The sequence below is a fragment of the Anas acuta genome, chromosome 22 (genome assembly GCF_963932015.1).
Source record: "Anas acuta chromosome 22, bAnaAcu1.1, whole genome shotgun sequence".
NCBI classification, from domain to species: domain Eukaryota; kingdom Metazoa; phylum Chordata; class Aves; order Anseriformes; family Anatidae; genus Anas; species Anas acuta.
Window position 1 is genome coordinate 7,166,646 of NC_089000.1, and position 21,404 is coordinate 7,188,049.

Sequence of the window (21,404 nt, forward strand, 5' to 3'; positions counted from 1 at the left end):
TGCAGTGACTGCCTGCCTGCAGTTGAGATCTGCGAATCTCTTGATAGCCAATGTACAAATTAGAGACTTCTGTTAAATTCCAAAGCAGGTAATTTATTTTTTTTTCTTATCCAGAAGATATTTTCTTATACAGAATTTTCCATAGGTGGATTTTTTTCTTGTACTTCAGACATACATTAGAGTTTATTTCTAAAAGCTCAGTTCATGAACAAAGATAAAACTCCTGTCCCCACTTTTTCTAGGCTCATTTCAGAAGCCCTGCAATAGCTCGTTAGTGTTCGTCATGTTTTGGTCAAACATGCATAATGTAAATATTGGTGCCTGTACCTGCGTGAGCAATGCCTGTGCTGGGATTTGGTAACGTGGACTGCGGTGAGCGCAGGCACAAAGTGGGTACAGCATGAGCCAGTGACATTCGTGTGCACGGGTTCTCGGGCATTGGATGCCCAGGGAATGGGCTGTGGGTGCTCCTGGGTCACACCAGCCTTGGTTTGCCCCCGTTCAGGGGCTGCGGGCGGCCGGGGGCAGCCGCTGCCGGCAGAGGGCGGCGGTGCCACGGCCCCAGCGCCTCGGCCGGGACGCTCGGGATGCAGGGGGGAGGACTAAAAGCATCGCATGGGCTGCTCACCTCCACAGCGTCTGCATCTGCCCTTCCTGATGTGCTGCCAGTGCTTGCACCGGTGCCTGGCTGCTGGGCTGCCTGCAGGCTGCACAAATGCATCGCCCTCCATCCCTGTCCGTGACCCTCTCCCCGTGTCCATCACCCACCGCCCGCTCTCTGTTTTGTGACCCTGCCCTACTCTTGTCCCCTCCTCAAAGCATTCGGTGCTGGTTTGGCCATCGATGCAGAAGTTGGGGCAGGCTGGGAGCAGATGGAAGCGGGGCTGGCTCCCAGCAGACAGGGAGCTCCATCAGCGCTCGGTGAGCACAAGGAGCTGGAGATTTATCTGCAGTAGCAGAAGGAAATGTACGGAGTACAGTATGGCTGAAGCATGCAATTTTGGCAAAGGCACAGCTCATTATTCTTCTATCCAGACCAAATGCCTTAAAACGGTATTTGTCTCCATTTTTCAACTTTAAGAAGGAAATGCTTCTCTACAGAACAAAAAAAAAAAAAAAAAAAAAAAAAAAAGTAGCTTCTTAAGTACAAATACATTTTCAGAGTGCCTTGTTTAGTGCCAAACGTCAAGAATTTGCCAGCAACTGATACATCTTTTTTGAAATCTCCCCATATATTTCACATGTCCAACTGAAACTTAGCATTTCCTAATCTGGGGTTGATTTTGGTCTGTCACTGGAGATAAAAGAATGGCCTGACACTGATGCAGCCCAACAGCTCCCTCCTTGCAGTCTCCCTGCCAGTCTCTGGTCCCGCTGCCGCTCGGGGTGCAGGAGGTGTTGCAGGGACCGGTGTTTCCAGCTGAACAGCCAGGATTTCTCCCCAGGATGCACGGTCTGTGCGGGACAGGGGTTTTGTGTCCCAGTTGGTGAGAGAAGCCCTCGTCCCCATGAGGTTCCCTGGCCAGGAGGTTTATGAGCCTTCCTGAGAAACCTGAGTAACAAGGAAGGCAGCGGGGTGTGATTCTTCAACATTCACCTGCCTGTTTGGTGAGGCTCTGCTTGGTTTTGGCTCACCTCTGGGAGGCAGGCTGAGATAAGTGCTGTGCTCCTCAAAGGTCTGGCCCCCACCGGGGACAAGGAGACACCTTTGGCTTCAGGAGGCTTGGTGTAGGAGGGAGAGGGAGGCTGGTCGGTCTGGGGACTGCCATGGCACGGAGCCAGTGTATCGCTGCTGGTGGGGACGCTGGTGGCCTCCCTGCTGGACCCGTCCCAGTTCTTCAGAACCGCCCCGGTGCACCGCTGTGTTATTGCCCCAAAACGAGTTTTCAAATGATGACGGTGACTGGAGGTGACAGAAGGAGCAGAAGCTAAGCAGAGGCGCCCGTCACATTAAATAGTGGTTTCTTTTCTATCACGTTGCAGAAAATGAAAGTACCAATTGTCTTCTACTTCAATTACTGCTTATTAATGCACAATTAATCTGAATTCTTTCCTGATATTTGAAATGATTTAGTTTTAGAATTCATTCTCTTTAATTGATACAAAATGGCATCAGATATGAATGAAATGAAAAATGCCTGTAATAAGGCATTAATACTGCTGGTATTGGTACGGCTGTGGAAGGAGGAAAGGCTACAGGATTCATTCTGGACTTGATTTGGAAAAACTAGTAGAACATGTGTGAATATTTTCATCTTCACAACCTTTCAATTTAGTCTTTTCTGGGTTAATACTATTCAGGCAACTTGTGTGGGTTTACTTGAAGGAATTTTAGTGGAAAGATATCATAAGTCTGGCCTTTTGATTGAAGATGAGAGTAAAACTTCTAAAATCTCATCAGCCTCTGCTGTTAACATTGGTTGTGCCACTACTGTTTCCGCAAGGAGGACAAGAAGTGCTAGGATCCTAGTGGAAAATGGAATACGAATGTGAACACAAAGCTTGGCCAAAATGTCCAATTTCTGGGATATTGGCTTGAGCAGAACATGTAGTTGTAATGTCTGCAGCAGCCACAGACTTCGCACAACCTCGTGCCTGCTTTCTCTATACATTGCCTTTTTTTTCTTGATGTTCACATAAAAATGATTTTCCAGCAGCACTTTAGGCTACCAAGGCCTGTTGCCTGATTCCCTAACACCCACACTGAGACCCCCCCGAGCCCGCATCGTTTCCTAATGGCAGTGTCACAGGCAGTGTGCCTCTCACAGGACAGCTACTGAGCCTGCAGCCTCCTGCTGTTCAGCATTAATTTAATCTTTCTTAAGATTACCTCTGAGCAACGCAATGCATCTCCCTGCCTTTGCACACATGCTGTTTGAATTACCTTCAGAATGGATCGTTTGCTATTGAACATGGAAGCAGTTTGACACTGTGATAAAAAAAGCGCTACGGCGTTCCCAGTCTGCGGAGAAGAAACATTTCTTTTCATGATAAATGTAGAAGATTATTTTGCTGATGCTTCTTAGAGGAGGCTTGTGATGTTTCTGACGTTGCCTTCTTGCCCTAGACCCTGGGGACACGCTTGGTAGTTCATCAGAGTGAGTTCATTCAGGTGTGGCTGTGAAATCTGGAGCTTTACGTTTGTGTTGGCTGCACAGAAGCCACGTGCTGCAGAGCTGTCCCGGCCACATGTCTGAAGGAGAGGCGTTCAGGTTTTCTTGTTCCTCCACATGTTGTGCACACTTTTGGTGTTCAGTCATCTAGAAAAAGTGTTCTCGTTCTGCTGCACACTTAGCTGTGTGAATGATACCAGTTACAGAGGGAAAGTCTGACCTGGGTAAAAATGAAGCTTTCAGGGTGAGATCTGGGGTCTCTTGAGGTTGTGTTTGCATTGCTTCAGACGAGATAAATGCTCTCCTCATGAGCCTGTATCATCACAATGTTCCATGTCTTCCACTTTAAACCTCCTGCTTTCAAACCAGACTGAAAGAGAAGACAATTTTTTGTTTGTAAAGCATAACATGGGATTTGCATTAGTATAGAGCAATCCTTACATCAAGTGGACTTTTCACCTCCTGCAGCTCGAGCCTCGGCTGTTACGCACTGAGCAGATTTCCCATCCCGTTCTCCCTGGGAATTATCATCTGTGCAAGTGCTGTGTGTTTGAGGCGGCTGGAGCTGAGAGGCAGAAAAATGCGAAGAGCTATTTGCTTATCAGAGCCAAGAACAAGATATATTTTCTGGAGTATATTGCAGCTCCAGGATTCACTGAGAACATCAGAGAAAGACACCTCTGCTAGGTTCCTGCAGACTAGAAGTTCAAAGCTCGCATATTCCCTAGCACAACATGAAAATTCCCACTGCACCGTCAACTGCTTAGGGTTGCCATGCTTTCTGGTGACATTCTCAGATATTTTCAGCACTGGTTTGCTTAGCAGAGGTCCAAAAGAATTCAGAATAATTAACTAAGATTACTGACAAACTGGGAAAGAGGCATTGCTGTGGATATCGGTTTGGACACTGAAGAATTCTGTAGAAAAATGTCACTTTCTTGCCAATTTGGTGCATTTGTCATGTTTTGTTGAAAATAACTGAAAAGTATTTCCTGGCTCCGTACCACCGTAGGGATGTGTGAAATAAACAGCTCTACCCTTATCTTAGCCAAACTAAAATATTTTCAGTTTCCCCAGAATTCCCCGGACGGGGATCAGCTTCTCGTATGATAAAGAGGTTCGGGATTTTTGGTGGAAACAAACAATTCTTTGTCCCCGTGCCTCCTCCTCCCCCCCCCCCCCCCCCCCTTTTTTTTTTTTTTGTTTTAGGGGAGACAATGTGAATCCCTCTGCATGTATTCCTGTAATTGGTCGTGTCCGCAGAGCCTGTGCAGCATGTCCCTTTGGCCTGGTCTCAGGAGTGCTTCACCCTCCTCTATCACTTCTGTGACGGCGGGTGGACCTTCTTCAACATGTTTTACATTATTTTTTTCTTATTTTTCACCAAATAAGAAACTCTTTGCAAATATTCCGGATGATAATACATGCACGAAGAAGAGTGGACGGGATTAGATCCATGTTTGTACAGATGGGGGAGTTTAGAAAAGACAAAAGGCACTGATTAATGTTTACAGTTTGTAAGATATTCAGCTTTTCTTGATAGAAATCCTGATGGCGCTTGAATAAAGCATCCGGGGCTTAAAAAAGTGAGGTTAAGTATTTCAGCCCCTTTGCTGGCTCCGTGTTAGCCGCAAGGACTTTGAGAGCAGAGACTGTTAGCAGGTCTCTGTGCTAACCCAGGTGCCATTACAGAATGCCATATGTGGGAATTTCCCCCTATTTAATTCCCTTTGAAATGGAACAAGGGTGGTTTGGTGGCTGCTTTGAGATAAGCCATGTCTTGACCAAAAGAGTTAACTTCAGGAACTTCAGGACCTAACGCGCTGTTGAACTAGGAAGTTCCACATCTTCTGCTGTGACTTGGTTGGGTTCTTCTGAGAATTTATTCATTCTTTTAAGAATTAGTTCTTTTAAGAACTCATTTAAGAATTAAGGCTGAATGGAAGTCCATGAGAGGGAGGGTTTGGTGCAGCTCAGCTGTGTACAAAACCCCTCTTGATGTCAGTGGTCGGCCAGCTAATGCCATGGGAAGGCAGAATGATTTGCTGCTGATTGGAGCGCGTTACCGTACTCAGACCGACTCTTCGTACCTAATCAGCTGAAGTTAATTAGGTGACAAGGAAGCTCGAGCTGGCTCAAACCTGGCCAAGTATAACTTATTACATAAGCAGGATTCAGTTTATGTTCAAGCCTGAAGTGCTTTTGATACATGTGCTGCACCACAGAGCCGTTGGGGAACGTCTGAGCCCCGCGTGACTTTATTTTTTATTTTTTAGCAGTCTAAGGAAATATGAGATTGAACAACTCTGTCACATAATTTGTTGAGCGCCAGCAGCTATGATAGCATTTCTTTTTGCAGGGCAAGAAGTGTTTGCAGGGAGCTGGGTATGCCCGAGCAGGAGGAATTTCCAGGTCACGCAGCCAGTGGAAGGGTCGCGTGGGTTTGTGTTTGCAGAGCCAGGGAGTCACTCGGAGAACTGCGCTCGCTGTGATTCATAGGCATTCCAGGCAAGGATAATTTAATATAGACCATGCTAATAACACTGCTGAATGGAGGAAGTCAGCCTAGAACGTTTTTCATAGCTCTGTGGCAACATTCATTTCTGCATGTCAACACTACTGAAAACATTTACAGGAAAAGTGTCAACGCTGGCCATTGTCATGGCTTAAATGTCACTGTGCAGAGGGGTGTTCCCAAGGAACTGCACTTTGGCCAGCAAGAAAAATTCGCGATGTCTGGCAATGTGTTATTTTTAAATGGGTGAAGAATTTAGGGGATCTAAAAGTGGCTTTCTGTGGGATGGCAGCAGGCGGCTGCACGTACACGTGTCCGTGGGGGCTCCAGCAGACCCACGGGGGGTGGCTGACAGGTGTTTGTGGACGAGGTAGGGTGCTGTCACACCGACACTTTGCACCGACGTCGCTTGTGCCAATCGCTTCCAAAAATGTGCAGCATCCTTTGGGAAGGTTGCATATTTTTTCCGCAAAGCGACTGATGAATTTTTGGGTTGGATATTTTTACTGAATTCAAAATATTAATGAGAAGCATGTGGACTGTTACAATGGGCAAATGTTCGGATGGTCCACGGGATGCTAGGAAGCTGCTCTTGCTTGGATCGATCTGCTAATGGGGCTCGTGACTCGAGTCCACCTTTCTTCGGAAACCGCTGCAGAAACAGCCTTAAACTGTTATTTTCCTCCTGGATTCAGCTTCTCGCAGTGTTTCAGAATTTTCTGTGGAATGCTATTCATTGCAGCCTAAACCACAAGTTTTAATTTGGAATTTTACTACAGCCAAATAATACTTCTAAAATGTCTCAAAGTGGCAGGCCCCGTTCTTCCCCTGCGAGCACATTGTTTCAAAACATTCCAGAAAGTTAAATGAGGCTTTGGAGCTCGCCTCTGGAAAATCCAATAAGCTATTCTTACTTCTTGCTTAATGAAAAAGGTAAAATAAAATGCGAGGTTCCATATTACAGGAAACGGTAACGTTACGGTTTTCTCTGTACCATTCGCAGTGGCTGTTCCTCGTTTAGCCCCGGTCCTTGATGAGGAATTTTTCTTTCAGGAATCACGCAGGGCAGTGTTTGCGCTCCGTTGGAGTTTCCTCGGTCGTGGGCTGTCTGAGAGGGGGGGCGCGGTGACAGCAGGAGCCCGTCCAACACCGGGCACCTCGGGGGAAATGTGCCAATTGTCCAGAAAGCAGAAACAGGGCGGGGGGCGGCGATTTTGGGGGTGCCGGGTGGGGGCTCGCAGCGCCCTTGCCTTTTCCCGGAGGAGCTGGGTTTGGCCACCCTGCCCGGGGGTGTCCGCCCGTCCATCCATCCGTCCATCCTTCCGTCCTGGCAGCACCCCCGTGCCCAGCCGGGTGGGCTCCCACGTCCCACCCCCCCTCCCCGGGCTGCCGCCGCTGCCTCGCTCCGCGGGGGGGCGCCGGGGCCGGGGGAGGCGCCTGCGGGGCTCGCCCCGTACCTGCGGGGCGGGGGCAGCGCACAGCGCACCCGGGGCGCGCTCGCTTCGGTGCCTTCTTCCTTTTTTATTTTCTTTTTTCTTTTTCTTTTTTTTTTTTTTCTGACTCCTGCTGCTCTTTCGCCTTTATCTTGCTGCGGGACTGCAGCTCGTGGAGTTTTTTTTTTTTATTATTTATTTTTTCTTCCTTTTTTTTTTTTTTTTTCCTTTCCTCCTGTTTCGCTCCTCACAGCGCCTCGCCATGGGGCAGGAGCACAGCCACGTCTGGATGCTCCTCTGGTGCTTTGGCTTTCTGGGTGGCATCCGCGGTGCTGCCGGCAACCACTACCGCTACCTGTGGAGGAACTGCTACCGCTGCTACCTGGGGCGTGCGGGGTACGGCGTGGCCCCCCCCGAGATGAGGCCGGGTACGTGGGGGGCTCGGGGGGCGCGGGGGCTGCCGGCGGCCAGGTGGGGGTCCGGGCTGGCAGCTGCTGAAGGCACAGCCCGGTGACCTCTCTGTACATCACGGCTGGGATTTGTAGAGCTGTACTCTGCCGTACTCTGGCAGATTTATTCTTCTGAAAAGTCATTTCTGGCAGAGAGGGGAAGCAACGAGAGTTTCTTCCCATCAGTTGCTGTATGGCTCTGTGGCTTGGTTTAATGTGTTGGGAAGACAGCTACTGTGCAGTGTTCGTTTTAAAACAAATGTTATGTGCTCTGCTAGGTGAGGATGACCCGTTTTTACCTCAGCTCCAAAGGCTCTCCCGCCAGCCCAGGGCAATAACGGAGTCATGATACCACTTACCGTGAGCAGATCTGGCTTTCTCTCAGAGAGACTGAGTTTTTCTGGGTCGTTTGAGCACTTTGTGGTGCAGTCTGGTAAAGGACAGAGCTCTGTGCTGTCCCGTGTCATTTTCTGCGTGCGGGGAGTCCTCTGGCAGAGGGACTGCAGCGGGGAGCTAGGGGCAGCCATGGGCTACAGCCGGGGATGTGCTCGGGACAGATGAGGCTCCCAGCTCACCTCGCGATGTGGTTCCACAGCTCCTGGCATCTGTTAGCAGCAGCGTGCAGCAAAGGCGCCCCAAACCCACTGCTGTGGCCAGTACCTGGCCAGCCTGAGCTTCCACCCAGCAGATGGAGGGGACGGAGCCATTCTGCTCCATCTCACCTGCTGCTCTCCTGGGGCTGGCAGAGCAGCCCCTTACCTCTCCTCCCGCTGACACAAACTCACAAGCATTATCAGACCGTGCAGTGTGGGGTCAGGCACTGCAATGACACAGCCGGGAGGTTTTGTGGAGTATTTGTGTGTGCTGGCTTCTGTGTGATGGTGGCTGGGGGTGCTGAGTGAGGTGTGACTTCTGCAAGCACGCATACACCTGCCTCTCCATCCTTGTATCCTCAGCTGATTTAGCAGCAGGTAATGACTGAGGTTGCCCAAAGGTGTAGGAAATGGTGGAGAATACGCGAAGGCTGCAGTCCACTAAAGACTTTGGATGCTTGTGAGTAATGCAGCCATCAAGGAATGCATTATCTCATCATGAGATAATCCTAATAAATAAATGCCCCAAGCTGTCGATTATAAAATGATATCAGTGTGTGTGCGAGATGTGGCAGACCTTTGGAAGCGGGGTGAGTTACTGTTTTGTTATTCGTAGATCAGCTGATTATCTCAAACTCCAACTGCATTTGATGTCTCCATCCAACTACATTAGCTCATACGATTTCTCCAGGACAAGTTCATGAGATCAACCTTTGTCTGTAAGATAAACTTCCAGCCTCCACTTCCCTGATCCTGACCCTAATTCCCCTCACCCTACCGATCTGGGCTCCACAGATCTGCAGCTCCATGCACACTTGTGCGTCTGTCCCAGTTTTGTGGGGGGTGCCTTTCAGTCTGGCAAGGCTGCGGTATTTTTCTCGTGGTCAGGAGGAATGTCATTTAAAGCAGGCAAGTGGAAGAGCAAAAAGCCTTGGCCCAGACCTTTTGGCTGTTCTTCCCAGGGTTAAGTTCTCTGAACCTGGGGGAAAAAAACAACATCTACTGCAAAGTGTGTGATCTCTAAGCTCCCTTTTCCAGCAGCCTGGTTTTTGTTTGTTTGTTTGTTTTTAAATCATCAGAAAAAGATGAGTGTCCAGACATTTGCAAGAAAAAATCTGGCAGATAATCTAAATAAGCCTTTCTTCCAAGAAGGTATGTCTAATATCCCTGCACAGTTTACAAAGTAGGGGCAGATTACAAAACAAAACAAACCCAACCCGTCCCATCCCATCATCTTCGGTCCCACCTAGCTGAGAACAACAGCAGCAAGAAACAAGGAAAAACATCTTTCTCTCTTTCCCTCTCAGAAAAGTGGATTTTTGACATGTTGCAGCATGAAACACCTTTCCTCTGAATCTGACAAAGCCACCAGGTGGAGGGGAGAGGACTGCTGCGGGTAAATGTCTTGGTTGCCTGCTCTGGCAGGGCGAGCCTTTCCCTGCCAGCCACAGACATGCGACATGCAGAGTGGGGTTTTTTGGCTTCAGATCTCCCAGGACCACCGGTGCTGCTGTCTTCAGCCAGCACTAAGCCCAGCTGACCTCCAAGCCTTGTGCACGTGGCTGATCCAAGGCACGGAGCCCCAGCACGGGACAGTCACTGAGCGGAGCTGGTGGCTCTGCGCCCAGCAGTCCTCGGGGGCACGCGGGGAGGCCTCTGGGACAGGTTGCTTTTGACATTTTGGTTGTGTGATTTTTGAAGCAGCGGGTGCTGGTTTACCTGGACAGCAGCCCCGTTTGCCAGCCCCAGCAGTGTGTGCCTGTACACAGACGTGGTTTCATTGTCAGACGGTTGCTAAAGTAAAGCAAGCGCAAGGAGCTGCTGTGGGTGCGTGGCATTGTACGTCGCTGTCGTACTAACGGTGAACAAAGAGGTGTTGTGTGTAATGGTGGTGTGCATATCGCTGAGGCCTTGAGTGCTTTCAAACCTATTCTGTGTACAAACAGTGCTCTGTTTGTGTAGGGTGCCTCATTGCGGTGCTGTGGATTACATCCTCACGCAGCTAACCTTTAAAGCAGAGCCCGTTGTTCTCTGCTGAGGACTCACATTAAATCCTCACAGTGGAGCAGACCTGGCACCTTGGTGCTCTCTCCATGACCCTCTAATGTGTGTCAGGAACAGCACATGGCACAGCTGGGTGCTTCCCTCTGGCTGCAGGGTTTCCATCAGCCGTGGGCTCCTTACGGGTGCCCTGTGCGTTCATCAGCCGGGCAGCTGCCAGCTCAGCACCTGCACCGAGGTGCCTGTGCGCAGGTTGATTTTCCATTCAAAATGACATCCCGCATGGAGAAACGGGATGAAGTAAAGCTGCAAAGGAAGGTTTGAGAGGATGATTGCAGCGGCAAGTCGAGAGGCAGCTGCCTGCTTGTCGTTACGTGTGCCTCCACTGTGCTCGGAGCACTGTGCGGTTATCGGTGCCATCGGAGAGAGAAACGTGGCCAGGCTCAGCAGCAGCAGTGGGGCGACGCTCCCAGCTGCAGCGCCTGCAGGCAAAGAAAGGTGAGCTGAGGATAAAGCCTGTGGTTAAGGCAAAATAGCTCCCAGACCCGTTTCCACGTCCTTAGATGATTGGGAATGCGTCGGGCTGTTATCAGTGCATCTGCTACCAAACAGCCCTTGGAAACTCGCTGCTGCTGGGGATGGCAGAGGTGTGTGCAGAGAGCCACGAGCTCCTCCTGCCTGCCTAGGGGAGGCTGCTGTGGACGGGAAGCAAGCCTGGCGTAATGCCCTGGAGCTGTGCGAGCCCTGAGGGCTTTCCCAAGGCTGCCTTACAACAAGACTGAGGCTTTGGAAGCATTTTGGCCAGCCAAAGTGGGTGAAGAAACAGGAGCTCCGGTGTCTGCAGGTTATTTGTGGGGACTGTGCAGTACAAGTTCATGCTGGATTCATGCAGTACAAGGAAGAGGTGAAATAATGCAGTTTTTTTTTTTTTCACTCTGACACATCCTGGCATGGGGCTGTGCTCCCAGCCCCTCGGCCATGCTACACTGCGGGGCACCCCAGCACCCTGCTGGGGTCGTCTCCTTCCAGCCTCACGGTTCCCTAAAACTGCTGAAATAGCTTTAACGAACTGGTACTGAAAAGATAAAGGAGCTGAATCCCACACGTGCTCATCTCAACAGATTTTAATTAACCTTTTCCCTGCAGCCCAGCTCGGTAATCCAGGCTAATTGCCATAAGGTTAGAGCCTGGTTAGCCAGATCGAGCAAACCCTCGCAGCCTATCTGCTGTCTGCTTACAGCTGGGATTCCTCTCCTTCTCCTCAGCCTCTCAGAGGAGATAAACTGCAGCTACACAAAACACTCAGTAATTTGCAGGGCTGCTGTTGCCACTTTCCTTCCTCTGACAGAGTTCTTGTTTGGGATAAATCTCAGTATTTCTTCCTGAAAGGCCCGTGCGTGGTCATAGCGCGCGTCACCACAGCCTCCTCCTCACACCCTCTGCCTCTTTTGGTCTTGGACTTTTTTGGCTGTGTGTTTTTTTTGGTCCTGCATTTTTTTCTTCTTGCCTACCCTCAGTTAGGCTGCGGCATGACCCTTGTTGGCTGGTGTGGCTGCTGCTTGAGGTGGGAAGGATCCTTTCTGCTAGGAGGAGAGGGTGGTGAGAGTATCCTCTGCTGCTCTGGTGAGCCTTGTGCCTGTGCAGATGACAGCATGAGCTCCTGTTTCCTACCCCATGTGCCAAGTCCCGCTCCAGGTTCCTGCTGAGTTTGGTTTTTGGGTCTGCCTCAGTGCATTTTGGCAGTGCTCAGTGCTCTGCAGCCTGCCCAGTGCCCGTGTAGAGGAGAAGCCTGCGTGCTTCTCATTTTCCCTCCTTGGCACGCTAATTTCAACCAGATTTTGTCAGCTCTCCAATAGGAAAATCACCTCGGCATGTCACAGACTGCATCGTGCGGAGCCTCGCATCCTTTTGCCAGTCCTCACTGCCAGGACGTGCTCCGAGGCAGCGCTTGGTGGCTCGCTGCAGCTCCCCCAGCTCCTCCTGCTGCGCCCTCCTACCTGCACCCACTGAGGTGCTGATCCTAAAGACACAAGCCTGACATTTAGGGGACAGCATCGCTGCCCTCCCGACAGGGCTGTGAGGGGCTGGAGGTTTCTGGCCTCACGACCATGTGGTATACCTCCAAAAATCTCAGAGTAGAAGGAGATGAGAAACTCCAGCAGGAAAACTGGGACGTGCCTGGTTATACGAGGTGGCTGCGGTGCTGCCATGGGACGGAGGCAGAGCGAGGGCAGGGTGGGGGCGAGGGGCAGGGGCAGCGTGGGCACGACGCTGTGTGAGCACAGGGTGTGAAAAGCACAAGAGGAGAGCAGACGTTCAGAGAGGAGACGTCTAATTGCTGAGCACGAGTAATGGGGTGAAAGTAAGAAGTGTATTCAACACATCGGTAACTTGTTCTGACAGTAAAACTCCGTGGTTTCAGATTAAGTTGAAGGGCAGTGGTAGAACAGTCCTTTAAATTCAGTCCTTTGAATAATTGTATTACTCCATATAAAAACTTCCCAACCCCCAGTTTTCCCGTTCTTGAGTAAATTTAGAACAAAAAATGTTGGTCCCCAACAAAACGAGTGCATAATACTTCCCACAGAACAGAATTCGCAGCGTTGCTTTTACTCAAGATACGCTTCTGTGATTTCTGGGAATCATAATAGCTCACAATAACTCGCAATAACTGCTTGTGTCTACTCGTTCTTCAAACAGGCTCCATTTCCTCAGGTTTCCTCTATTTCCCTCATCCTCCTTTTCTGCTCGGGGCTTCCAAGGTGCCCTAAGTAGTGAAAAGCCTTCAGTTGAAAGGTGCTCAGAGGACACAACCGGCTGTGTTGTTCCCACATGGCTCCCAAGCACGCAGTGGAGCAGCCACCACCTTCCCCTCCTGGCCTCCCGCTCCCTCCCCACCCTGGTGTGTTTGCTGCTAGCTTAATTTCGTTTGGCAAATAACCTGGTGGTAATTAGGGCAAAATTTCAGCAATGGCTCCAGCCAAGGTTGCAATTCTTTTCCTGTGGTTTCGGACACCCTGGGTGTCCCCAGAGCTGCTGCCCGCGGGGAGGAAGGAGCGAGGAGCCCCGAAACGCAGCCGCGGGGCTGGGGCGAGGTCTGAGCAGGTTTTTGCACCTCTTGCTTGCAAAGACACAGCTAGAGGCAACGCCCTGCCATGATTCACTGGGGAAATGTTTCTTTATCTCGTTAGTAACTCTCATTGACAAATATGTGCTCGTCCTTTTGCTTGGCACGGAGCTGTACGACTCCTCTTGCTTAACCTGCTGCACTGTGCCAGAGGCGGCCGTGCCTGCTGCGTGCACGGGTCTGTCCATCTGTCCTTCTGTCCATCCAGCAGCTCTGGGGCACTGCAGGAACCAGCATCCCTCACCCGCTTGAATTCCTGCACCTGGGACACCTCCCAGCCGTGCACACAGAGATCCTGCTCCTGCGCTAATTGTGTTAATCCTTCCATCACGTACCGCTCAAAAAGCTCCGGGGAGCTCAGTGCGAGCGGGGAGGCTCTGACCAGTAAAGAGGTGGGTTTGGGAGGGATGAGGGACACCTCAGCAGGCAAAGAGTGTGCAAAGAGCAGCCAGGTGCTGTCAGGGCTGGGAGCTTTGTACTTACAGGATGACAACTTCAGTACTGAAAATGTGGGGTTTGGTTATGTCAAATTCAAATCGCTCTTCGGCAGGACAGTTTCGAAGAGCTGCGTCCTTGAGCAAGAGTCTCGGTTCTGGTTTAGCTTCAGTAATGGCTTTTTGTGTTGTTTAAAGTGCCCTGAATAAACTTGAGCAATATATGCCCTTACCCTGGATGTCCACTGTGAGTTGCAGACCTGTGAGTTGCTAATCTCGTTCCTTTTGTCAGTTGCCATCCCAGTCCCTTTACTTCGTTTCTGAACTCTGTGTATTGCTATGATATTGTTTAGAAATGTCACCTGTGGACCAAAGAGGCTGGATTGAAAGAGCTTTGTGCTCCATACTTAGCAGCCTCCGGAGATTGCTCTGTGCAGAAAGTGCAGAGAAATGTTAACAGACCCAAAGCTTCTCAGGTTTTCTCTCGGTGGAAAAAGGAATCGGTGGCTGGCTTTTCGGCTGCTCTTGTGAATGTGATCTGGTTCCTCCATCTGTCTGGAGAACTTTGATCCCCTCTGGTTTGAGAAGCAGTGCACATGTATATGTGTACACACGCACACCCGCATGGCAGGAATTAAGGAGCTGCACGGCTACAACCACATACATTGCCATTATTTCTAATTATAGCCAGATGGAGGAATCTTACGTCTCAGGAACTTGAGATTGCCTCTGACAAGCTTTTGATATGCGTCTTAGCACTGTGCAGCTTGGAGCTCCACGGATTTGTGAATTTCTTCTCAGCTCTGGACATTATTCCTAGTATTTAAGGGCAATTCAAGGTCTGTGAAACAGGAATTAGTCTCTCTCTAACCAACTGCTGTCCACCTCCTCGGTTTTGGGGCTGTGATAATAAAATATAATAGGATTTTTTTTTTTTTTTTATCAAGAACTTGTGGGCTTGTTCCCATTTCAACTCTTGAAAGATTGCTCAGCATTTGGCAGAAGGCTTTTCTGGCACAGAGACTGTCTTTTGTTCAAGGGCATGTAGTTTTAACAATAGAAATAGACATGCAAAGTTTTATTGGCCAAGTGGATTTCTTGTAGGAGCCGTGCCTCGGTTTTCTGGTCACGGAGCTGCGCAGAGCTGGGGAGGGGGGTGAGGAGCTCTGGTTGGGATTCTCACCTTTGCATTGTAATGAAATAATTTGGGGTCAAACTGGACTTCATTGTGTTCTTAACACAAACGCGTTATCATAAAACCCTTGCTAATCATAGACTTGATGCAGGTGTTAACTTGCTTTCTCATCCCTAAAGACAGAGCAATACAGAGCGTGGCTCCTCGCCGCACAGCCCAGGTTCTGCTGCGGTTCAGCAGCAGGTAGGAGAGGTCCCAGCACACATGGCGTGAGATGTGTTAAACGCTCTGGGAAGTACTGAGATGAGAAACATGATAGCAAAACACGTAAGTTCAGTCTTTCATCCTGAAACATGTCAGCTCATTTCACGTGTCGTGTAAACACCATCTCTTCAGTTCTCCATTCAGCCATGAAAACTAGGAAGGAGGAAGGGGAGCATTAGTGCAGAACACACAGACGTTGCATCTCACCCTGCTAGCACTTTCTGCTTTCAGTACTGTGCATATAACCCCACGGACCACTTACCTGTGTGTGACTGTGCGAGTGCAGCTGGAAAATTTGCTGCCTACACGCTCGACGTCGGGCGTCAGGGCAGGAATTGCCTGGGCGAACTTCAGCGCTGCTGGGGGAGGCAGGATGCTCTCACCTTCAGCACGTCGCTGAGCTCTGGAGAAGGCAGTTTTTATGCTGGGAGAGGAGGAGATTGACTCAGCAGAATCCCAGCATCTGCTGCTGAGGCGCCGAGCTGTTAAACTTTGCTGCTTCGTGTTGCCCCTTGCTTCGGCCCTTAATGTTAGGCGTTTGCTCCCACCATTGATGTCAGTATTTAGGTAACAAATGGACTTAGCCCAGCCTATCTGCAACAGAGGAAGAGCAAGGAAATTAAGATATTAATAAATTCATAGTCCTAGAGGGAATGCCTCTTGGAAAGCGTTGCAGCAGTTGGCTCGGTCAGTCTCTACCCTGGTGAGAGGGTGATGTGCCTCCATCTGGGAATTGGGACTGCTGCAAATTGAGCAAGAGGAAGGACGGTTTATGCTGATTGACAAACAAGATGCATTTTTTTCTGATTGCATGCTTGTCCTTGAAATTTCTTAAATAGCTTGGCTGATTAAACATGATTGAAATCACAGTCTTGTTCCTTTTGCATTCATTCCTTAAATCTGGAGTCGCTCAACAGAGAATAAATAATTCTGCCTTCAGATAATGTCATGCCCGTTTCTCTGATTTTTTTTTTTCCTTTTCCCTTCTCTTCTGCAGATGTTGATGAGTGCCAGGTTCACAATGGGGGCTGCCAGCACAGATGTGTGAATACTCTTGGATCTTATTACTGTGAGTGCAAACCAGGCTTTCGCCTGCACACAGATGGCAGGACCTGCATTGGTAAGCCAAAGTCTGTTCAGTTTCTTGGAGATGTTTAATTCTTTGTATCTCTCTTCATACCTGTAAATTTTTCGTAAATGGTTTATGTTGGCTTATGCACTTGCATCCATCCTCCAAGCAGGAAATTTGATATGGCAGTGATGGGTTACCGGTTCCTTTATTTCTCAGGATCCCAGTAGGGTTTTTTTTAATACATCTCTCTGGCTGGGTTCATAATATTTCCTGTTCTTCACAATGGCCATGTGCAGTTTAGGTTTCTTGCAGTTCCTCAGTCTATTCTGGTTCAAGAGAAATACCTCACAGTGCTTTGGTGCGTCTACTTTCGGTACAGGGTGCATCAGATATGGAATTGCAAAACTCATCCATAAAATAGATGCTCTTAAATGCAAAGGTTCAAGTCAGTCTTTGTCTTTACCTCAGCCAGCTTGCCTTGTCTGCATGGCAGGCATTAGGTGCAACAAACAGCAGAAAATGAGCATGGCTACGTGTGGAACTGTGGCCACAAAAATCCCCAAACCCGCTCCCCTGAGGTGTGAGTCAGCAGCCCGCATGGACAGTGCATGTCCAGGCGCTGTAACTTGGATGCCAGGTCAGGCCTGTGGCTGATTTCTGGGCTGATTTCTTGAAATATCGTTGCCTTCTTGCCCCAGAGCAGTGTTTTGGAGACACCGGGGTGGAGCTTGGAGTCTGCCTTCCAGCATCTGCTGCTGTTTTTATTAAACCACTTCTCCCTTACAGTTTTATTTGACACATTCATTTTTTTTTTGAGGGATATTTTCATACAAATGGAAAGAATTCCTGGGCGATGGTATTTCAAAGACCATTTGTTGGATTTGCTCAGAATGCAGTCACGTTCTGAAGTTTGCTGAAAACAACCGTGAGCATGTGTGCTCCAGTTGGGAACAGTGATGTGAGCAGAAAAAAACAAATAGGGAAGGGGCACCACCATGTCCAGGACAGCAAGGACATGAGGCTGTTGGCATCTGTACTCTCTCTGTGGCCGTGCTCCACAGTCTCAGGGAGATGGACACTTGGGGTGCAAGGCTCTGAGTGCCGTGCATGTCACTGGAAGAACCCAAGAGAAAAGGGTTGCAAATAAAGAAAAAAAGCCAGATATTCCCAGTGCTCTAGCACTGAACACGTGAGCTTGTGTTTATGGCTGTGTGTTGCAACTGTTTGCACGTAAGCGTGTGGTCTTTCATCTAAAAATTGCCTTTGTAGTGTGTAGTTCTCCTGGTGCCATACGGCGATCCTGTCACCTCTGCCTCACTGAATAACACGCGAGACAAACTGGGGAAAAATTGACCACTGGGAGGCTTTGCTGTTCTCAGAGGGGTCAGCCCCAGAAGGTGAAACGATTTCCAAAGAAAGTGTAAAAGGGAACACTGCAGGGAGGAGCCTCGTGTTTAAAATAAATGCCTATTTTTTGTGCTTCTGGTTTACCTGCTCACGCGGCGGTGACGCCAGAGCCTGCCCGCTGGGGTCCGGGTGTCAGGGCATCCCCGCGCTGCGTCGCTGGCTCCGAGCGCTGCAAACCTGCTTTGCATTAAACTTCTGAGCCAGAGTTTGCCATAACGCGCACAGCGTGCTTGGCGCTGGAATGCACCCGCCCGAATTACGGGGTCTCTCTTGGTGAAACCCGATCTGCTCGGGGAGCCCCAGGGGCAGGTCCCCGGGGAGCGCTGCTGGCAGGATCCGTGCCGCCGCTGCAGGGGGTGAGAGCGGGTGCCAGCTCCAGCTGCACCACTGCCCACCATGGCTTCGAAAATAAAGTAACAAAAGAGCAGCCCCCACGATCTGGCTTCCTTGCCTCGGGACTGGTGGCTTTTGTTCTTTGCGCTTTTGTGACAGAAATACACATGTATGTGTGCGCGGATATATATATCCTGCCGTCAGGACGGCTCGGTGCTGGGCCCATTAAGGCGGTTGTGCCGAGGGATGGAAGTAAACATCTTTTTCTTGTAAAAGCTCAGAAAAGAGCGCACGATCTGCAGTTGCTCCTCTGCCAAATGCTCAGCATAGTGCTGGAGTGCCCGCGACGCCCCGTAGCTGTAAGGCTGGCTCCATCCCCGCTGCCGCTGGGCAGGTTTCTGCTGCTGGGCTGGGCTGTGTGCTGCAGACAGCGGTGGTCTCACGCCAGTGCTGCAGCTGGCTGGGGGCTGTTTTACACCACCCCAACCCCTTTCTCGGGTCGGGGCTGAGCGCAGCACTGGAGCTGCACTGGGTGTCGGTCACTGCTTGGCTCTGTGGTCTGATAAAAGCCGTGTTTTGCTTCAGGTTGAGATCGCCTTGAATTTGCAGGCAGGAATCGGTGCAGCCAAAAATTGCAATTTAAATATTTCCACTAAATAAAATCAAACAGATGGGAATAAGAGCACCAGCGAGCCTCCCCACGCTGTCCCCTCACTCTGTAGAGCCTCTGCATCCCGCGGGCAGCGCAGGAGAGGATTTTGCAGAGTATTTTGGCGGCACACAGGAATCGCTGCCGCAAGTTTTTTGGTTAAAGTCCATAAAACCACGGCTGTCATTCTTTAAATGTTTTCCAATCGACACACAAGCCACAAGGCCTTGGTTAACTCGCAGCAGTGCCCGATGCCATGCAGCTCCCCTGGAGCTGAGGAGCTCAGCTGGCGTGCCCGGTGCAGGTGATGAGCCCTCTTCCATTAACCCCAGCCTGCGAGGGAAGCACGAAGCCTCTTTTATTCCTGCAGAGGTCAAAGAGTTGAAAACCAGGTAAAAATCTTTTGCTGCTTTCTCTTGATGGCTTTGCGCCCTCGGTAGATGTTCACACCTTTGTGCTCAGTGGTGCAGGTGGTTACAGCCAGCACAATGCAGGGATAGAGCAGCACAAAAATTCGGAAGTTGCTTAGGCACCTTTAAAAGCAATCTACTCTGAAGTGTACTGCGGTTCTGTATAAATAGCTGCTTGGCTCAGAAAGCCTCGCCGTGGTTCCCGTGGTGCAGGAGGAGAACAAAGACTCGCAGCCACGGCCAGGACGGAGCCAGGGTGTCGGGAGCTGAGCGGGGGCTGTGACCCCACTGTGCTGCTCTCAGGGTCTGGCTGCCCCTGGAACCGTGCGGGTCACTGCATGCTTGTGGGTGCTGCAGACAGCTTGCAGCCCCTCCGTGCATCCTGCTCCCCATCTCACCGGGACTCCAGCCACCGGCGGTGCTTTGGGCAGCCTGCAGCTTGGTGCGAGATTCGTTTGTTGTGTCTTTGTTGTCCTATTCTAGCAAGTCGCTGATGACTTTAATGCAAAAGAGAGAGGAAAAAAGGAGCAGACATTTCTGTTGAAAGTGAAGTAGAGCAAAAAGAGTCATTGGACGTCCTGAAATTACCTCTTTCTTTATCAGAACCACATGGGCAGGAGGCAGGGAGCTGACATCTTCAGGTCCTTCTCCACAGCTTCAGCGGGGGGATGAGCTCCAGTCCAAAGCAAAGAACTTAATGTGAGCCAATTGCTTTCGTTGGCCTGCAGAGGAGTGAGATGGTCTGTATTAACACACATGTTTCTGGAAATTGTCTGAGGTTAGAATAAATCAGTTTGGGATTACATGGTGTAGCCCTCTGTATATTGAGTGCTGCAAGTGAAGAAATCTCGAGTATAGCAGCGATTTATAGCGAACAGGAGGATGATGCCATCAAGGGTTGTGCAGGCTTGAACTGTGTGCACAGGAGGGCAATTATCTGTACTTAGAGGTTTTTAATCTGCATGTATTATAGAGACAACTTGCACATTTTAGAGACCTCGAGCTCCTTGTCCAGTGGCGTTACTCAGCCCTTCCTTGGAGTCAGTGGTTTTGTGTCAAGCTACAAAAGCCAAATGCCATGCTGAATTGTAGTGACGTCTGTCTGCAGTCATTTTTCAGCTGTTAGCTCACTGCTTCTGGTGGCAGGTTACCTGGATGTGGAGGAAAGGCGTGATGATATTGGAGGGATGGGAATGTGGAAGAGCCCGAGTCGTGCATCTGCACCGCCTCGCAAAGCAGCGAAGTGCCTGGGTGCCTTCAGAGCTGCTGGACTCGCCCTTTCCCCAGTCCTAGGGGAGCCTGGGGAACCCTTTTTGTGCCTTTTTTGTTCCCTTTTTGTCTGTTTGGGCCCAGGAGGACCAGGCTCAGGTTTAACATCTTTCAGCAACGCCGCATCCCTGCAGGCAGAGGAGACAGCAGCAGCGATCCTCTTGCAGACGATGAAATATCATCTGTGGAAAATCTGTCTGAACTCTAATTACAAAAAGCTGCGTGATGTACAAGATGACACTGGATTTGGCAGCGTTGTCACAGAAAAGTTAAGCTAGGAAAAGCATCTGGGAATGGAAATATTTTTAGAGTGGTTCTGTAAACAGAGAAAAAAAGCCATAATTAAAACAAGGCCAGCAGCGAGGGCTGCAGGCTGTTCCTCTGCCAGAAGCCAACTAAGGAGACCCAGAGCTAAAGGCCCTCGCTTTGATGGAACGACACCCAAGACAATGTTAACATTTCATTTGTTTTTCCTCGTTATTCCTGTCCTTAACTCAAATTCGTTCCTATCTCAGCAAAGCTCCAGAGCTGCAGGAGCACCCCTGCCAGCCCGCGCCTTGCCGTGGCTGCGTGCTGAGCGTGGTGGGATGCTGGGGCTCTGCTCCCTTCGTTGTGCGTGTGCCACGAGCACCGTACAGCCTGCGAGCGCTGCACAGGCCGCGATGCCAGCAGCTCCTTCCCCATCCATACGTCTCTTGGCAGGGGAGGGCTTCTGGTTCCCATTAGTCGTCGTGGTCTGGAATGTACCCATGGTGGCTGAGGCACACGGAGCACGAGGGCTCTTACTCATCATGTGCAGTCGCAGAATCGTGAGGCTCAGATGGGGTTATTAGGCTCCAAGAGTAAATTTGCTAGCAAATAGCCTACACTGAAAGAAACGCAAAGGGACACAAAATGCTCTGCAAGACCCCTGTGTTCTCACCACCTCACCTTTCTTGTCTTTTCTTGGGCTGCAGACAGTGTTGGTCGAGCCCCACGTTCAGTGCTTCTGGCACACGGGTGGACCTGGGACAGGAGTGCAGGTCCCTTCAGTTCTCGTCCTGCCCAAGTTGCTGGTGGTGGCCAAACGTTGCCATCTCAGGCATGGGGAGAGCTTGATGTTTCCTGTCATTTTGGAGCATTTTGCACTTTTTGCCATTGCAAGGCTCCATCTACACAGCTACCCCGTGGTACTGCATGGGCGTCATGCCTCAGCACGTG

General features: G+C 50.1%; 1 protein-coding gene across 3 annotated transcripts in view; it reads left to right on the top strand.

The window, feature by feature from the left end:
• Positions 1 to 21,404, top strand: part of MEGF6 (multiple EGF like domains 6) — a 73,330-nt gene that overhangs the window by 25,623 nt on the left and 26,303 nt on the right. For 2 of the 3 annotated variants that reach the window (XM_068658811.1, XM_068658813.1), the window contains one exon: positions 16,062 to 16,184. In XM_068658811.1, the coding sequence (XP_068514912.1) occupies positions 16,062 to 16,184 (123 nt within the window). Of the gene's footprint in view, positions 1 to 7,088; positions 7,490 to 16,061; positions 16,185 to 21,404 lie in introns of those variants that run through there. The other variant, XM_068658812.1, reaches the window with a different exon arrangement.